Below are 17,329 nucleotides of genomic sequence, written 5' to 3' on the forward strand. Positions count from 1 at the left end.
AACGCAGACTCACGATGACTTCACTCCTCTATAGATATCTCATGAGACCAGCAAGATCACTATTTAATGGCTGCATGCCCATCTCTCCCTCAAATAGTTATCTTCAGGGAAATTGGAGATATAGATTTTGTTACCACCATTAGGAAAGTAGCTTGTTACAAAAAGACTAAAATGTATTCAACATCTTTATTTTGTTAATTTTCCAGGTTTGTTCAGTACTTTGTGTAGATTTATTGAACACTTTGCTGTTCAAACTTTTCTTCCATTGTGCTCTTCTTTTTTTTTTTTTTTTTAAGATTTTTATTTATTTGACAGAGAGAGATCACGAGTAGGCAGAGAGACAGGCAGAGAGAGAGGAGGAAGCAGGCTCCCTGCTAAGCAGAGAGCCCATTGCGGGGCTTGATCCCAGGACCCCAGGATCATGACCTGAGCCGAAGGCAGAGGCTTTAACCCACTGAGCCACTCAGGCACACCGTGTTCTTCTTTTTTAAATATCATTTTCCCACCAGTGTTTCCTGGATGTTGCAGAAGGTTTATTCTTTCCGTTCACGTAATACTCCAAAATCCTTACTCTCTCCTTTTGCTGGGTTGCCTGTTTCATTCTGCCAGGGAAAATCTTTTCTCCTGCTCTATTGTCAGCAGTCCATATCCCTTAAATATCATAATCTCTTCTGTTGTGCACCTGGGTGGTACAATCTGGTTCTTCTAGTGGGATGATGTCCCAGAGTGAAACTAAACCTCGTTGGTTTTCATTCCATTTATTAATATCTATGAACATCAGTTTCCCTTCTCCTCCTGGCCAAACTTCCTAGAGGGAGAAGCTTAAAAAAAATTAAACCTTAAAGATACTCCCAAATAGTATGGCCATTTCATCCATCAGCACTTTGTGGAAAATCCTTTGCTTTTCTTTCATTTCTCTTGGAGGCAGGAGGAAACTGGCTTGGGTTTGTCCATGGCAAAGCACCACCTTCCAGAGGAAGGAAAAGCCCTAGACTCTCTTTGTGGGCGGCTTGTATCTGTACATATGCACATCGTTAGCATGTATATATGAATGGAGGGACACAGAAAAATTTAGAATGTTTTCAACTTCAACCACTTTTCTCCTTGACACGTGCACTTGCTATTACTATACCAAAGTGGTGCTGTCTCAGGTGCTGGGATCACAAAAGATGAGCAGATGTGGTGCATTGCTTTCCTATTGCTGCTGTAAGAAATTTTCACAAATGTGGTGACTTTAAACAATACAAAGGTATTCTCTTACAGTTGTCACAAGTCTGAAGTCAAGGTGTGGCCAGGGCTGCATTGCTTTCGAAGGCTTTAGGGGAGAATTCAATTCCTTGCCTTTCCAGCTGCTAAAGGCTATCCTCATTCCTTGGCTTGTGGCCCCACCTCAATGGCCTTCCCACCCCCATCCTCTTTCCTATCACCTTCTCTGCCTTTTGACCCCCTGCTTCCAGCTTATACGGATCCCTGTGTTTATATTGGCCCCACTTGGATAAGCCAGAGTAACTCTCTCCAAAATTAAAATCTTTAACTTTATCACTTCTGCCAAGTTCTTTTTTCACATATAAAGTAACATTTTAATAGGTTGTAGGAATTAGGATATGGACACTTCTATGGGACCATTATTTAGCCTACTCCATAAATAGTTCTATATACCTAATGCTATTTTCTATGCATTCCATTGTTACCTTTGTAGATATAGGTTATCATCATTTATTTTGACATGAGTGTTTTTTTTTTTACAATGATAAAGACTGATCTCAATGCCTACTTATACTTAGCTTGTTCCACTAAAAGTGTGTTGTCAAAGAAGCATCCTTCTCAAAAGGATAGTGTAGATGCAGCTTACAATACCCCAGTTGGCAGGTGAGAAAGAACTAAACCCTAATTCTCAGACCTTCTTCTTAAAATCATTGCTTTGAAACCTGATACCATTCAACTGATTTCCTAAAGATTATTCTTATGTAGAAATAGCTTATTTCTATCTTGAGGTAAAACCATTATTTTAGCTACATAGCATGTCATACATTTGGAAGTTGTTCAGTTGAAATTATTGACTAAAAACCATGTCTAATGGCTGAGAATTTATCCTGATATTGAGAAGGCTATAAAAGGAGCAATACTCTTTAGGTAGGCCAATATAAACTTCTAAGACATCTATTTTTCAATGGGAAGAAGCAGTAATAAAAACCTTTATAAATATTACAAGAATACTCAAAATTTGCTCAGGAGCACTCCAGTTTCCATTTTAAGTTTCTGCTATTACGATAGCAGCAGATGCCAATTATTTGTGACATACAGCTTGCCCTTAGTAATGGATGCTGAGAATTTGTAGAGGATTTTTTTGTTACTGCCTCTATAGCACTGCATTGCCTTCTGAAAAATGATCATGTTGAAATATGGTACAGGCTACTTGAGATACCAGGACATGTTATTAGAAGACTTTTACCCAAAGACTTTCTAGGTATCTTATAGGCCAACTGTGTCACCAACCACAGAAGTTACAACCCACAAACTATGTTGGTCATCTTCATCTGGACTTGAATGAGGGCTCTTGAGACAAACTAAAACATGATCTTTGTGCTGCTCAGGTATTATGTGATAACCCATCTAAATCCAAGAGATAGTCTTTACTGAGAACAACAGGACTACACCAAGGAAAGTCAATGGTGCTGTTAACAAGGTCATGAGTGTTCTGCTATAAAAGCTCCAGAGAGCAGATGGGCTGAGGTAGGGCCACCCTTGTTAATGAGTAATAACTATGTATCATGATATAATAATAAGAGTGGGACCATTAGAATTATCCTTTGGAGAGTCAACTGCCAAGGAGTTTTATTTTATCTTCTGGTGATTCATTTTAACTACAAAAGGAGGAAAATTGTAATTATTTTCAAGCCACTGAAACAACAGAATAGTCATGTGGCACTTCCATAATAGTATAATCCAGAGAAACTCTTCCAGTAGGTATGAGTCACCCTTCCTCTTGCTGGTCTAAGGAATATGTTTTCTAGATAACATGGAATAACATACATAGGCAAAGTATTAAGACTTTTAGTCTTTTGGTATTTATCTCTGTGTTAATCGGGGTTCTCCAGTGAAAAAGAACCAATAGGAGATAGATGTGAAAAGATGTATTATGAATAGGTTCACCTGACCTGGAGGCTGAGAAGGTCCGCAATCTGTCTCCACAAACTGGAGACCCAGTAAAGCTGTGGTGTAATTCCTGTTGGAGTCTGGAGGCCTGAGAACCAGAAGAGCCAATGGTGAAAATCCTAGTCCAAGAGCAGGAGAAAAGCAAAGTTCCAGCTCAGTCAGACAGTAAGAAAAACGATGCATTCCTCCTTCCTCTGCCTTTTTGCTCTATTCAGGGTCTCAGTGGACTGGATGATACCCAATACATTGCGGGGGTTGGGGGGCTCATCTGCTTTATCTCATCTGGAAGCACACTCAGACACACCCAGAAATAGTGTTTAATCTAGGAACCCATTGGCCTGGTTAAGTTGACACATGAAATTAACCATCATAGTCTCTTTTAAATTTTTATACCCAATTCTGCAGGGACATAGAGTATGATTAACTCTGAATATTATTTTGTTGGGAGCCTTTTCTGTTTCCTAACTCAGCTACATGAGACCTGAATAGTCCATCCCTCTTTATGTGAAAAAGATCTTTCAGCTTCTCCCAACCATGATAATTTATTATGTGCTATTTATTTATTACACAAGGAATTAACTCAGCCTAAAAGTACATTTGAAACAAAGTCTTTTTTTTTTTTTTTTTAAGAGAAGAGTTGGAAAGAAAGGGGAAATTAGATGAGAAAGACAAAGCTAAATGGTACTGGCACACATAAAATATATACCTTGTATTTCTACTTGTTGCTAAAGGAGAAACCACAATTTTCACCCTCAACTCCCCAGCATTCAAAACAAAGTCATTAAAAAAAAAAAAAAAGTACTTACACGCCATGCAATATTCATGCAACTGGAAATTATATTTATTCAGAACAGAAACAGTTTGCTATGGCCCTCATAACTTTGTTAGGTGTATCAGGGTGAAATCTCTGGAGGGTGACCTATGTCAGTATCTTTCCTCCCTCCATGGCCAAAACCAGCACATGGCCCCACCCAAGAGGGCCCACACAAGAGGGCAGGAAATGCAATCCTACCCATTGTCTTTCCAGCCGGGAACTTGGCAGTGGCACAAATTATGTCCAAACTATGGGTCTTCTGAAATCAAGAAGAGTAGTAGATATTCAGTCTATCCCTCTTATAAATATATAATGTTATTGAAAGGGCTGAATTTTTTACTATCAATCTAAGTCAATGATATGATGTCAAGTTATTTACTAAGAATAATTCTGTTAAGAAAAAAACATTATTAAAAGAATATATTAGCAGAAGCAATGAAGGATAATATGTCATCAATATCAATACTATTGAACAGCCACATTTATTAGACATTAGTGTGTGTGATGTGTTGTGTTTTATGTTGTTAAAAATGATTTAAAGGTAGCCAGAACTAGTTTCTGGCAATACTGCCTTGGTAAAGTATACATTGCCTAGATCAGCACCGCCTGCCTAGTCTGGCAGACAAGCACACTATCAAAATTCAAAGAGGGTAATTTTTCTAAGGAAAAAGTGAATTTTGCAAAGACTAGAAAACTCCCCATATCATGATTATACTTTTTTATTTGAAAAACTGACATTTATCTTGATGTGACATTTTCTTAATCCCTTAATGACTTTTAGTTGAAATGCCAATGTGTAGAGAGAAAATCGTCATGTGAATGCAATACTTTTATTTATAAAGTATGCTACTATTAAATGACAGAGCTGCTGGTCCAGACCAGTCTGCAGACTCTCACATGGACAGTTGTTTAAAAAGCACACTTTTCGTGCTTCTGGCTTTATTCTTACCCAGAAGCTTCATTCACCTGTGTCCTAGAGAGTCCACAAAGGTGGCAGATGAATGATTCACAACTATACCTATTTCTTAATTCCCATTTCTAGGATGTTCAGGGGAAGAATCAGGAGGTACTGACCCATGCACTAGGTAGGGAAAGTCAAGAACAGAGATTTTTCTAGTGTGCTAAATGAAAAACATACTCAGACGACCCAAGGGTTCTTTCTGCATTAAAAGTAGACCTGCTAGGTGAATATTCACTGCCTCTTCATAACTTTTTTCTAGCATTAAATAAGAGGTATATCAAATGAATACTTGTCTTCAGGAATTAAAAAATAACAAGAAGGATTAGTTGAATGGTTGCTTAAAAAGGGAGGGGGGAATGCCTATGCCTTCAACTGGTAACTAAATGTCTCCATTATCAGATTTTAAAAGAAAAGTCAGCCCATGTGCAAAGCTAAAAATTCGGGTGCCTTTTTGTTTCTTTTTCAGTTTCAGAAACAATATTTTGAATCTCAGTGTCCAGCTCTGTATTTTGACATAAAACTTGCCCCATCCTCTCTGAAGAGGTAGTCTTGGCTGCAATTACGCTATCTAACGACCAAAGTGAAAAATTGGATTCCTGACTGACCCCGGCAGGTTAGCTCTTTATGCTCCAGTGATATAAGAGACCAGCTAACAAGACCTCACCATGCGTGGCTTTAAACGTTATTGATGGCCTAAAGCAATTCTACCCTTTTTAAAATTCTTTTGTGCGCCTGGTCTTGTTATCACCATAGGAGTGACTTACACACGGTGGGCTCATGATTCAGAGAGTTTCTTGTCATTTGTCTTACCTTCATGACATTACAATTTCACTAAATATTCCTCTGGTCTTTACAGTAGCAAACAGGGCAAAAGAAGTACAGGATTCATGTGTTCCGAGCTGTCGACAGATACGCTCTTCATTCTTTATCCCTTCTCATGTAAAATCATTCAAGTTTACATTTCTTAGACGCTTTCTAGGGCCTCTGATAACAGGGGTTGCCTTTTCTGAGATCTTTTCAACCCCTCTCTTCTGTTGAAGTTGATCTGAACGGACATGTTTTCCATTGAGCAGCGTTTTTCAACCACTGCTGTGGCAAATAGAAACCCAGGCTCTGCCCTGGAGAATTCCAGTTTGGGATGTCTCTGTGATGGAATCAAAGAATATCTCATTGTAAAACCTCCAGAGGGGATTCTCATTTGCATTCAGAGTTTAAAAGAATTGGGAGGAGAACGCCTTGGAAATTGGATTTCTGAGTCTTCTCCATACATTTCTATACAAATACCAAGTTGGGAGGATAACGCCTTGGAAATTGGATTTCTGAGTCTTCTCCATACATTTCTATACAAATACCAAGAAACCGCACCCAAATGGTCCTTGGCTGACATCCCCCCTCCTAAGGAAGGTGATACTCTTGATTTAGAAGACATAGAAACCTTCCCTTATTTCCAAATCATTTGCAACTGTTTCTTTTCAATGGACACCATTTCCAGGAACCTAAAAGTAGGATCACATTCTAATAAACTTACTCCACCTAGAACCGTTGTCCTTTCTCTTCACCGCTTTTCCCCATTCCCTACCAGGTAAAAACAACACACAGAATGTCTAGTCCAGAACTGTCAAGGTCCCAAGTAGGTAACTGAGGATTAAAATTAAGAGGCAGTGTGACATTTGTACAAAATAGTCCCCATCCTTCCATCTAGAAACAAATCCTCTTTTCCCCTACTCATACTGTGGGATAAGATGGGAAAGCAGTAGAAAAGCTTCAGAGATATGCATATGTATAAGCCCTCATTTAAATATATCTACATACCAGTATTGCAGTTCAACATTTAATGAGTTCTCTGAGGCAGTATGATAAGTATTAAAGCTAAGGAGATCAATAAAATATCTAAGCATGGAGTTACTAAGACACTTAGGCAATCAGGACAGCAAAACACTGTTATTAAGGTCAGATCCAAATATTAAATTTGTTGCACATAAACTATTTTTAATTTTTTTAAATTTAAATTAGACCTACCACTTCAGTGAAGAGCGAACGAACATAGTCTAATGAAAGAACATTGGATGGAGGTTAATGGCCTGAGTCCTCATCTGCCCACATCAGCTCCCTATCAGCCATGGGTCTGTCTCGGGTTTCTGATCTGCTGAATCTGTGGATTTCCAAAGCCCCTTCCTGCTCTGTGTCCCCAAGATATTGCAATTGTCCCGCAAATGATCTATTTCTTATTGTAATTCTATTTCTGATTCTTTCCCCTTATTTCTTTTTTGCAGATTCTGTTCATGGGCATGATGACTGAGTACTATCACTACTTTTTCACAACCCTGGTAAGCACTTCAGGTAGAAATGTATCGCATGCAGTATAGGAAATGTCTCCAGTTATTTCAGTAGTCAGCCCCACCGGTGTCAGAGGCAGGATATTGTCATGGAGCTTCATCTTACTTTCTTAAAAATCCTGCAAGTCCAGAAAAGCTGAACAGCAGGTTCTTTTTTTCTTTCTTTTCTTTCTTTTTTTTTTTTTACTAGCATCAAGTGCATGTGCATCTGAAAAGGGATTTAAATGATACTTTCATTAAATAAAAGCTGTCAAAGTACAAACGAGTCATAAAGAAGAATCATCTACATTTTCGATATACATTAGAAGGCACACTAGTGTATCTCAGCTGTTTTGATCTTACATGATTTTCCTGCCTGTGTCCAGTAGATAGCTAGGTTAGTCGGGGTCACCGACCAGGTGTTTTGAAGATCATCAAGAAAAGGAGCATGGCGAACATTTTTCACCACTAAAAAAAAAAAAAAAGAAGAAGAAGAAGAAGAAGAATCATGTTTCTGAACCTAAGAAATTCAAAAGAGACTATAACACCCTAAATTTTGAGATTTTCATATCAAGGAAGAATGATTTAGGGTATTTAACATATCAAAATGATGTAATAGCTCTCATTCAATTTTAAAAATCAGACACACACAGACTTCACTTTCTCATAGGAGAAGAAAACACATAACCAACCTTTTTTTTTTTCCTTAAAGATATTATTTATTTACCTGACACACAGACAGAGATCACAAGTAGGCAGAGAGGCAGGCAGAGAGAGAGGGGGAAGCAGGCTCCCTGCAGAGAACCCAGTGCAGGGCTGGATCCCAGGACCCTGAGAGCATGACCTGAGCCAAACCAGAGGTTTAACCCACTGAGCCACCCAGGTGCTCCTAAATTCCTTTAGAATTTTTTAAAATGTATTGTCTGACAGAGAGAGACATGGCGAGAGAGGGATCACAAGCAGGCTTCCCGTTGAGCAGGGAGCCTGACGCATGGCTCCATCCAACTACCCTGGGATCGTGACCTGAACTAAAGGCAGATGCTTAACTACTGAGCCACCCAGGCACCCCTCCTAACCAGTCTTCTTTGCTAATCTGTAGTGGTGTGTTGACTGCAATCTACCTAGGTTCTGGGAAATTTCCTGAGAGTTTATTTTACGAAATTAAACTGGCAAGGTAAGCTGGTGAGTAAGGGAAATAAAATAATCTGGAACAAGAACCAGGCAGCTGTCCTTGAATACATACTACTGATGGAAGCAGTGAATTCCACTCTTCGCTCAAGTATCTCTGGGACCAGGAGACCAATGTTCCAGGGCAGGTGCCAAAAGCATCACTGTTCCAGAGCTTGGGGTAATGGAGTGGGATGCAGGGCAGAAAAATCTTAAACTAAACTTTCCATGATCTTCCCTCCCTCACTGATATCCTAACAGTTGAAGAAACCCCTAAGAACTTAAAAGCATCTTACTTAGGTCACAAGGACAGCCCTTCCCCCATCCCCATGAAGGTTCTGCTCAAGACAGCATGGACACCTGCCTCAGAACTTTCTATCATCCTACTGTACACACTCCTAAGAGCTGGTTTTGTTGAGATTTGAGACAATAAAATCTTAAAAGCCTGGTCTTCACAGAGACCCTTCGGAACAAACAGCTTGCCCTCACAGTCTTGCTTTTTTCATCCTTCACTGACAAGCAGATGTTATAAACCAGATCCTGGACTTGCCATATTCTATACTGCATAGGAAGCTCAATTTGTGCGCCAACCTAATTTTGTACCTGTGTATTGTATTTATTTGAGCGCACCTCATTAAGTGCTGTGGAGCCTGTGAGGGGTTCCACCTGCATCCTGGAATTTTCTGCCTTCTTGTAGTTGAAGCAACTTTCCTTCCTCATTGAGCATGCTAAAGGCATTCCCTTTAGGGTCTTATTCTTTAAATTTGCTTCCTTAAACATTTTCCTTGGGTTTTGTCTGCATTGTGCCATGCGTTTTATATTCTTACCATTCTAGCCCATGAGTATTGACAAAACTTAAAGAAGAAAGAAAGTTACGTAGTATAAGGGCGGAAAACAGAACAATTTAGAAGGCAGAACGCTTTTCTGATATTGAGCCAGGAGCACAGATCTTCCCTATTAAAGCTTTACAGTCTAATCCAATGTTATCTTAGGAAAGAAGCAGGGTAAAGAATTATTCAAAAGAACAAATCTGTGCATATCTTCTACAAATACAGATCATGAGGTGTTTCTGAAGCTACTTTTCCTTAGGAAGCACAGCCGCCCCTGATCCTGTAGTATCTTGCCTTGCACTTTCACAAAACAGTTACACTGTTACTAAACTTTTATGGAAGATTTTCTCCTTTTATTCCCATTAAATGTTATTTTGAAAGTTTGGTTTATTTTAAATGTGAGATATTTTTAATGACATATGTTAGAGTGAAACCTTTCTTCACCAGAAGAAACTTGAAATTTTTATATCATTTTAAATAGGAATCAGCGAAGGCAAGTCACTTAAGCATCTTAAGCTTAAGCCTTTGACTCAGGTCAGGATCCCAGGGTCCTGAGTCCCTCTCTACTCAGCGGGGAGTCCGCTTCTCTCTCTCTCCCTCTGTCCCTAACCTCTCATCCCCCTTCCCCTGCTCATGCTCTCACTTTCAAATAAATAAATAAATAAAATCTTTGACAAAATAAATATAAATGAACATAAGCCTCTGGATTATACTCAGCCTCATCTGTAATGGAAAATGCAAGTGGGTTAAACTTTTCTCCCTGAAACTTTGCCTGAAGGGGAATTAGTTCTATGGTCACGATACTCATGTTCACACAACTCTAAGCTCCAGTTTATTCCTTGAAGAGAGCACTTCACTTTTTTTTTTTTTTAACTTTTTTTGTTAACATATAATATATTATTAGCCCCAGGAGTACAGGTCTGTGAATCGCCAGGTGTACACAGTTCACAGCACTCACCATAGCACATACCCTCCCCAATGTCTATAACCCCACCCCACTTCTCTCAACTCCCCTCCCCCCAGCAACCCTCAGTTTGTTTTGTGAGATTAAGAGTCTCTGATGCTTTGTCTCCCTCCTATTCCCATCTTGTTTCATTTATTCTTTTCCGGGCCCCCCCCCCCAAGCCACCCACGTTGCATCTCCACTTCCTCATATCATGGAGATCATATGATAGTTGTCTTTCTCTGATTGACTTATTTTGCTAAGCATAATACCCTCTAGTTCCATCCACGTCGTCGCAAATGGCAAGATTTCATTTCTTTTGATGGCTGCTTAGTATTCCATTGTATATATACACCACATCTTCTTTATCCATTCATCTGTTGATGGACATCAGGTTCTTTCCATAGTTTGGCTATTGTGGACATTGATGCTACAAACATTTGGGTGCACGGGCCCTTTCGGATCACTACATTTATATCTTTAGGGTAAATAACCAGTAGTGCAACTGCTGGGTCATAGGGTAGTTCTATTTTCAACATTTTGAGGAACCTCCATGCTGTTTTCCAGAGTGGTTGCAGTAGCTTGCATTCCCACCAACAGGGTAGGAAGGAGAACCCTTCACTTCTTATTGAGAGCTTCTGTCCAGTGAATGTTCTTCATGCCCTCATTGTATGGGGCATGGGTCAATAAGCCAGGGAATGGTATTTTTTTCCTCCTGGAAGTGATCTTCCTGTCACATGCAGGGGCAAGTTCCAAATTTCGTCTCTTTTACAAGATCTGAGGCAGCAAGAAATGATGGAGAAGAGGCTGACAAGTGGGTCATCCGTGGACCACTCACATCACCACTGAGAACTTCAGAGTCTTCATCTATAAAATAAATCCCTTACAACTCCCCCAAACACTGTATTTTAAAAACACAACTATAACTTCTCAGAATACTGTAACCTATTCCCAAGGACATACGAATAATCAACAGCCAAATTCCTCTTCTTGATTCATCCAAATTCTAATAGTATTGCAAAAAATAGAGGAAAAATGAAAATGCTCGCTGCCTTAGAGTTTCTCAAGCAGTGTGCAAGGGAAGAACAGCAGGAAATATTCTTTGATGAAGCAGTGTGAGGACAGCTGCCATTTTAATGTTAATTTACCTGTTGCTTCTGCAATCACTATTCTGTTTTACACAAAGAACGTTGAAAATGTTAACGTTACTTTTATCATTTTTAATACTGCACAGGACTTATTTGCTTTAGATCTGGAACTCTATAGGTACAGTGGTGTAAACATGACTGGGTTTCGGCTGCTTAATATTGACAACCCTCACGTGTCGTCCATCATTGAGAAGTGGTCCATGGAGAGACTACAGGCTCCCCCCAGGCCGGAGACTGGCCTCTTGGATGGCATGATGACAGTAAGTAGACTTAAAATAAAATTATTTGTGATGATTTTTTAATTCCTTAGGGTTTAGGATAAGAATTGCATATGCCTTCTATAGAGTGAGTAAGTATTATAACCCGTGCCTTGACTTGAATGAGAGAAGAAGGAGTAAAGTTCTTAGGTGATTTGAAAGCCTATGCAGGGCTACTACCAAAAACTTCTGTTTTCAGCTTTCTGACTGTATGTGCCTCTGACCTAAATTAATTAATTAATTAATTAATTAATTAATTAAAAAAGTTAACAGGAGTTAGCCATCACTGTCAGCCAAATGGAGACAAAGCAGAAACCAAAACAAGGGTAAGTGGAGAGTTTTCGGCCTGGAAGTGTGGCCCTGGGAAGGGGGGTAGGGAAAGACGTGGAGCTTACACAGGTGATCCAGAACCATTCTGCCTCCCTCATTTCTTATGCATCTCAACGAGTGGGGCACACATGGACAAACGCCAGGTTCGCATACGTCGGTGCGTTCACATTCTTCCTGCCTGGGTCTGTACAGGGAAACATTGCAGACATTGACAGTGATTCACACTGGCCATATGTCACTCTCGAAGCAGATGCCAGGTCCACCTCCTGACAAGGGAGAGGTACTCTGCTGAACAGATAAATTGCAAACTGCCTCATCAGAGAGCTTCTCGCTAGCATCATTTGTCTTTCGTTGTCAAAGGCACCTCCCCTGGCTTTATTTCTCTAATGAAGTTCCCTGCGTGATGAAGAAAAGAGCAGGAAATTTTTTTTTTAAAAAAGCTTTCTATGTAGGAATCATGTAATCTAAAGAGAAAGATACTGGGAATGTGGGCAGGTAATAGCATTTGAAATTGGCATAGTATTTCATTCTTGTTCCCATCATCGGGAGAAGCATTCTTGCTTTTAAGATACAATTTACCGATAACTGAAAGGTATCATCTTGTGGAGAAATGAACTTGGCATTTCTTTTCTTTTTCTACCATTTTTTTTTATGAGAAGCAAATGAATAGAAAAAAAAAATAATAAATGCATGAATGAAGTAGTTCTGGATGATTCCATGCTCAAGCTCCCTGACTGGTTTTCAAACTTGAAATAACTCTTAAAGTGTGCAAAGTGATTTGAGAGATAATGATGGAAAGCATTTTGATACAAATGAGCCTTGGTTGATTTGAAATATTGCTTTGAATAGGAATAAATAAAGAATATCCAGGGAAATAGCAGACCCTCTGAAAGGGAAGGGGACAAGCTAGAGAGAGAAAGGGAAAAAAAAAAACAAAAAACAGAGACAGAAAGTCAGAAAGTTATGCTGGAATACTGGTTTTTCTCTTCTTCCTCTTGAATTTGTAATTCCAGTGAATGCAAATATGGCTCAAGCCCTCTGCCCACCCATCTTGCATCCCAGTGAGATTTCTGTCACAGGCTGAGATCTCTAGCAATTGTTACCTGCCCTTGGTATATACCACTAAAAAAGTTAAGAGTTTGGAGCTGTGTTAACACAGATTATCAATTCATGCCAAACATTAAATATTCATCCTAAGTGTGGCTTAACTTACAAAAAAAAGCATCTGCTGCATTCAGTTATACGGAGCTGACAGGATAGTTTGTACATATTCATTGAGATGAAGAGAATCATTGAAAAAGGATAGGGTCCCACAAGTCACACCAACTCGGGCCAGGCACGGGGTGCTGCTACTCCCCCAGAACTGTTGATGATGTCCTGGGCAAATGGCAGTTCTATGGGCAGGAAGCATGGTAGAGCCAAGTCCCAATGATGGAAGGGGTCTTATTTGGCCTAAAGTTTACTACCGTCTTCTTACCTAAGAAAAGGATTTCTAGGCTTTGTTAGTTGTTCTTGTTTTTATTATAAACTAAAGAAAAAGGAAATGGAGATTTATCAGAACAGAAGAGAAGATCTCACCAGGGCACTAAAAGTGGGGAGAGTAGATATATCAGGTTATGTCTATACTAGTCAAAAAAGGTGGTAAAACACAACCCCCACTAGAATGCAGATCAGTTCCCCTCCAGTTCTACGGAGACAGAATTGGTATACTTCAATGTGTAAGCTTAAGGGATACAGACTGACTTACATATATTGTGAAAAGATCATTGCAATTAGTTTAGTTAGCATCTGTCATCTCATACAGACACAATAAAAAGAAAATAAATAGTTTTGAAATTGATCCCACGAAGTTTAATATTGACCTTTATTTACCCAGAAAGGCTGTTTTGAAGTTAGCAGTTTCATTTTTGCTTCTAGTAAACGGGGCCAATTTGGGGATGTGAAAACTGAGTCACAGTGAGTTTAAAGGGTAGGTTTAAAGGTATCCAGCGGACTCATGTGTGAGTCAAGAGAGCACATGCTGTGTCCCCAAGCTGGGGCTCAAATCTAACAAATATTTTTTCTCAGGTTGCCTCTGTACTCAAACCATTTTCTTCCCTACCTTCCTGATGATAAGCCGCGTGGTTTTAATTCCAGTGGGTCTGTATTTCTCAGATCCCATAGTTCACTCTTTCTGGTGTCTCTCACTGCCTAAAACCCTCCCCTATTCACATTTGCTTGAATGCATTTCAGCAGAGAGGACTGTTTTTCTCTCTGCCATGACTTGTTTTCCTTCACTCTGTAGTTCTGTGGCCTTATATGCTATATTTCAATTTGTTTGCTAAGTGCCTTCCTCTACAAGAATATAAACTCCATGAGGTCAGAGGCTTTATCTTTCCATGATATGCTTTATCTCCAGCACTGGAAAAGGCCCAGTGCAAAGCAGGCTTTTAATAAATATGTATCTAATAAGGGAACTAATGCTAAATAAATAGGAATTAAGCTTCTGCTAAGACCAAGATGTTACATGAAAAATATTCATATAACCCTGAAATAAATCTGTAAAAGTCCAAAGAGATTTCCTATAAATAAGAAATAGGCATGTGTAGTTTAGACAGAGATTATTCTAAAGTAATGAGTATCGTAAAAATTAGCCTAGACAAACGACTATTGATGTTTAAGCAATGCCATTACTAGAATAGAGTTGTATTCTCTGAAATCATATGCATTATACCACTATACTCCAAGGCAAATTTTCCTGTTGCCCTTTATAGTTATATTTTGCATGTGCTACATACATATATAGATGCCTGTATGAATATATAATATAGAAATATAAAAAATATATGTTTAAAAATACCCATGTGTTTTGTCTTTCACCTACTTATCTAATTTCCTCTTTCATATTTTAACTATTAGAAATTTTTTGGAACACTGTACACTAAAAATACCTTCAAATAATATTATACATGTCAAAACACATCCAAATCTGAAAATCATGTCCCCATTGGAGTTTTGACTCCAGACTTAAATGCCATAGGTGTAATTAAAGAAAAAAAAATTGACTTTAAAAACTGGGTTAAAATCGTGTTAATTAAGAAACCCGGTACGGAGTCAATAGAGTTAAAAAATAGTGAAACTCATTATTTAAAACATCTTGAGATTAAAAAAAAGAAAATTTTTTATCAACTGAAGTGTTCATTAACACCATAGAAGTTTGGAGTAATTTTACAAAATCTACTTTTCTTTTCACTACGCTTACATTTCTCTTAGCACTTGGGCTGATTCAGTCTGTTGGCTTTTGGCAAGATGGGGATAATGGGTAGCCCATTTTTAGGTGGATTCCTCTCTGAATGAGAACAAAAATTGTGTATGATTCAGTAGTTCAGAGGAATCATAGAAAAAGCACAACATTGATCTGTCCTTGGCCTTCCCGTTTCTTCAGATGCATTCACAGTATCAAGTTTAGTCAGTAACCTTATGTTACATCTGAGCATTTCCTATAATCATGATCTAAGAGGTCTTAGGTGGACCTTTGAGTGTGCACCTAAGTGTCCACTGATGCTTTAGTAATAAAAGACAATGGACTGAATGACTAAATTACTGAATAATTAAATGACATGACTAGGTTATGGAGCCTCTCTGAAATTTCTTTTCTCTGAGCTCCTTGCTTATCTGTAAATCTGTGTAATAATACTTTACAGTGTTACTTTACAAATTAAATTAGATAATATATACAAAAGCTCCAGGACATAAAATTGAATTTACTTGATGGTACCTGCTGCTATGCCAGTTTGTAGTCAATAAAGGAACAAAAGACATTCTGAAATGCAGAGGCAGAATACTTACTTGTTTACAAGAGACGCATTTCTTGACTTGTGCGTGTAGTCCAAGATCGTCCCTTCCCGGGGATCTGTGTGACCTTATGTGACCAGTGGAATCACCCAGGGGTGTCTTCCAACTTCACATATGGTCCTCTTTTCCCAATTTTTCACTGTCTCTTTCAAAAGCTGAAAAATTTTTATTGAAGTAAAAATAGGTAAACCTCTGTGCCACGTTTCACTGGATCTACTGGAGTTGCTGCCCTAATTACTGAATTTCTAAATTGTGAGTACTTGATCATATCGTTGTTCCCTTCCCCAGACCATTTCCAACACCCAGTTTACTTGTGGGTTGCTCTTGCCAGCATCCAGGATATTCACTGCCTCTCCCACCACTTTGACTCCTCAGCAGCATCGACCCCAACAAGGGAAACTAGCTAATTCTTACTGAGACAAATTCCCACTAGCTCTATGCTGTGGGTAAGATATTTGGATTTTAAAAGAGGAATCCATGAAAGAATACATTTAGGAAATGATAGGGAAGGGTGTTATTTGGGAGAGCTTCTCTTTTAGAAAACTGCCTTGTCCATCCATATCAGGTTACTGAATATTTCTGTCTCCAGAGAAGATGGGAAACCTATACTTTTTGCCCATTTGCTCCACAAAGACTAAGTTTTTTTCCCTCAATACTCCAATGTCCTCCAGTTTGTTTTTTTTTTTTTAAGATTTTATTTATTTATTTGACAGAGAGAGAGAGAGATCACAAGTAGGGAGAGAGAGGAGGAAGCAGGCTCCCTGCCGAGCAGAGAGCCTGATGCGGGGCTCGATCCCAGGACCCTGGGATCACGACCTGAGCCAAAGGCAGAGGCTTTAACCCACTGAGCCACCCAGGCGCCCCCCCTCCAGTTTTTTCCGACAATTTTATATACCAGGAAGGCAGCAAAATGTAAGGAGCCTATAAAGCCATATCCTGTTAGTCCTCATTCCTAAGGGGTTACATCTTACTGGATTGTGCTGGGTCCCCAAGACCATATTCAGGTTTGATGATTTGGTAGAAAGACTCACAGAAATCAGAAGAGCTGTTAAACTCGTAGTTGACAGTTTATTACAACAAAAGGATATAGATTAAAATCAGCAAAGGAAAAAGTTGTAAAGGGCAAAGTCCAGGAGAAATTATGTGGGAACTACATAATTTTCCCACATAATAATTATGTGAGAGCTACAGGACAGTGGTCCTGTCCCAGGAAATTTGTATTGACTGTACTTTAATCTCTACAGCAATAATGTGGGACCACATGTACGAAGCATTGCCAACCAAGGAAACTCTCCCAAGCCTTGATGTCAGTCAGTCACATAAGCATAGAACAGCCCTGTTACTAACCTTAGTTATTCAGTCTTTAGCCATTCCAGAGGACAAACTGATATAGCCCAGGGCCCTAGGTGAACAAAAATAAGCATTCACCATAAATCATATTGTTAAACTATCTAACATTGCCCATTACCCCATAGAAATACTATGATCAAGCAGAATAGTCCAAGGTTTCAGACATTATCTCCCAGAAACCAGTTAAAACCAGTCCCTTCTTTAGGATACATAGAGTGTGACTA

At 39.1% G+C, this 17,329-nt stretch overlaps 1 protein-coding gene across 6 annotated transcripts in view; it reads left to right on the top strand.

Moving 5' to 3' along the window:
* Positions 1-17,329, top strand: part of GRIK1 (glutamate ionotropic receptor kainate type subunit 1) — a 382,552-nt gene that overhangs the window by 269,200 nt on the left and 96,023 nt on the right. For all 6 annotated transcript variants that reach the window (XM_082702776.1, XM_082702772.1, XM_082702774.1 and 3 more), the window contains exons 5-6: positions 7,205-7,258; positions 11,421-11,594. In XM_082702776.1, the coding sequence (XP_082558902.1) occupies positions 7,205-7,258; positions 11,421-11,594 (228 nt within the window). The remainder of the gene's footprint in view (positions 1-7,204; positions 7,259-11,420; positions 11,595-17,329) is intronic.

The sequence above is a fragment of the Mustela nivalis genome (assembly GCF_964662115.1).
Source record: "Mustela nivalis genome assembly, chromosome: 1".
Lineage (NCBI taxonomy): Eukaryota > Metazoa > Chordata > Mammalia > Carnivora > Mustelidae > Mustela > Mustela nivalis.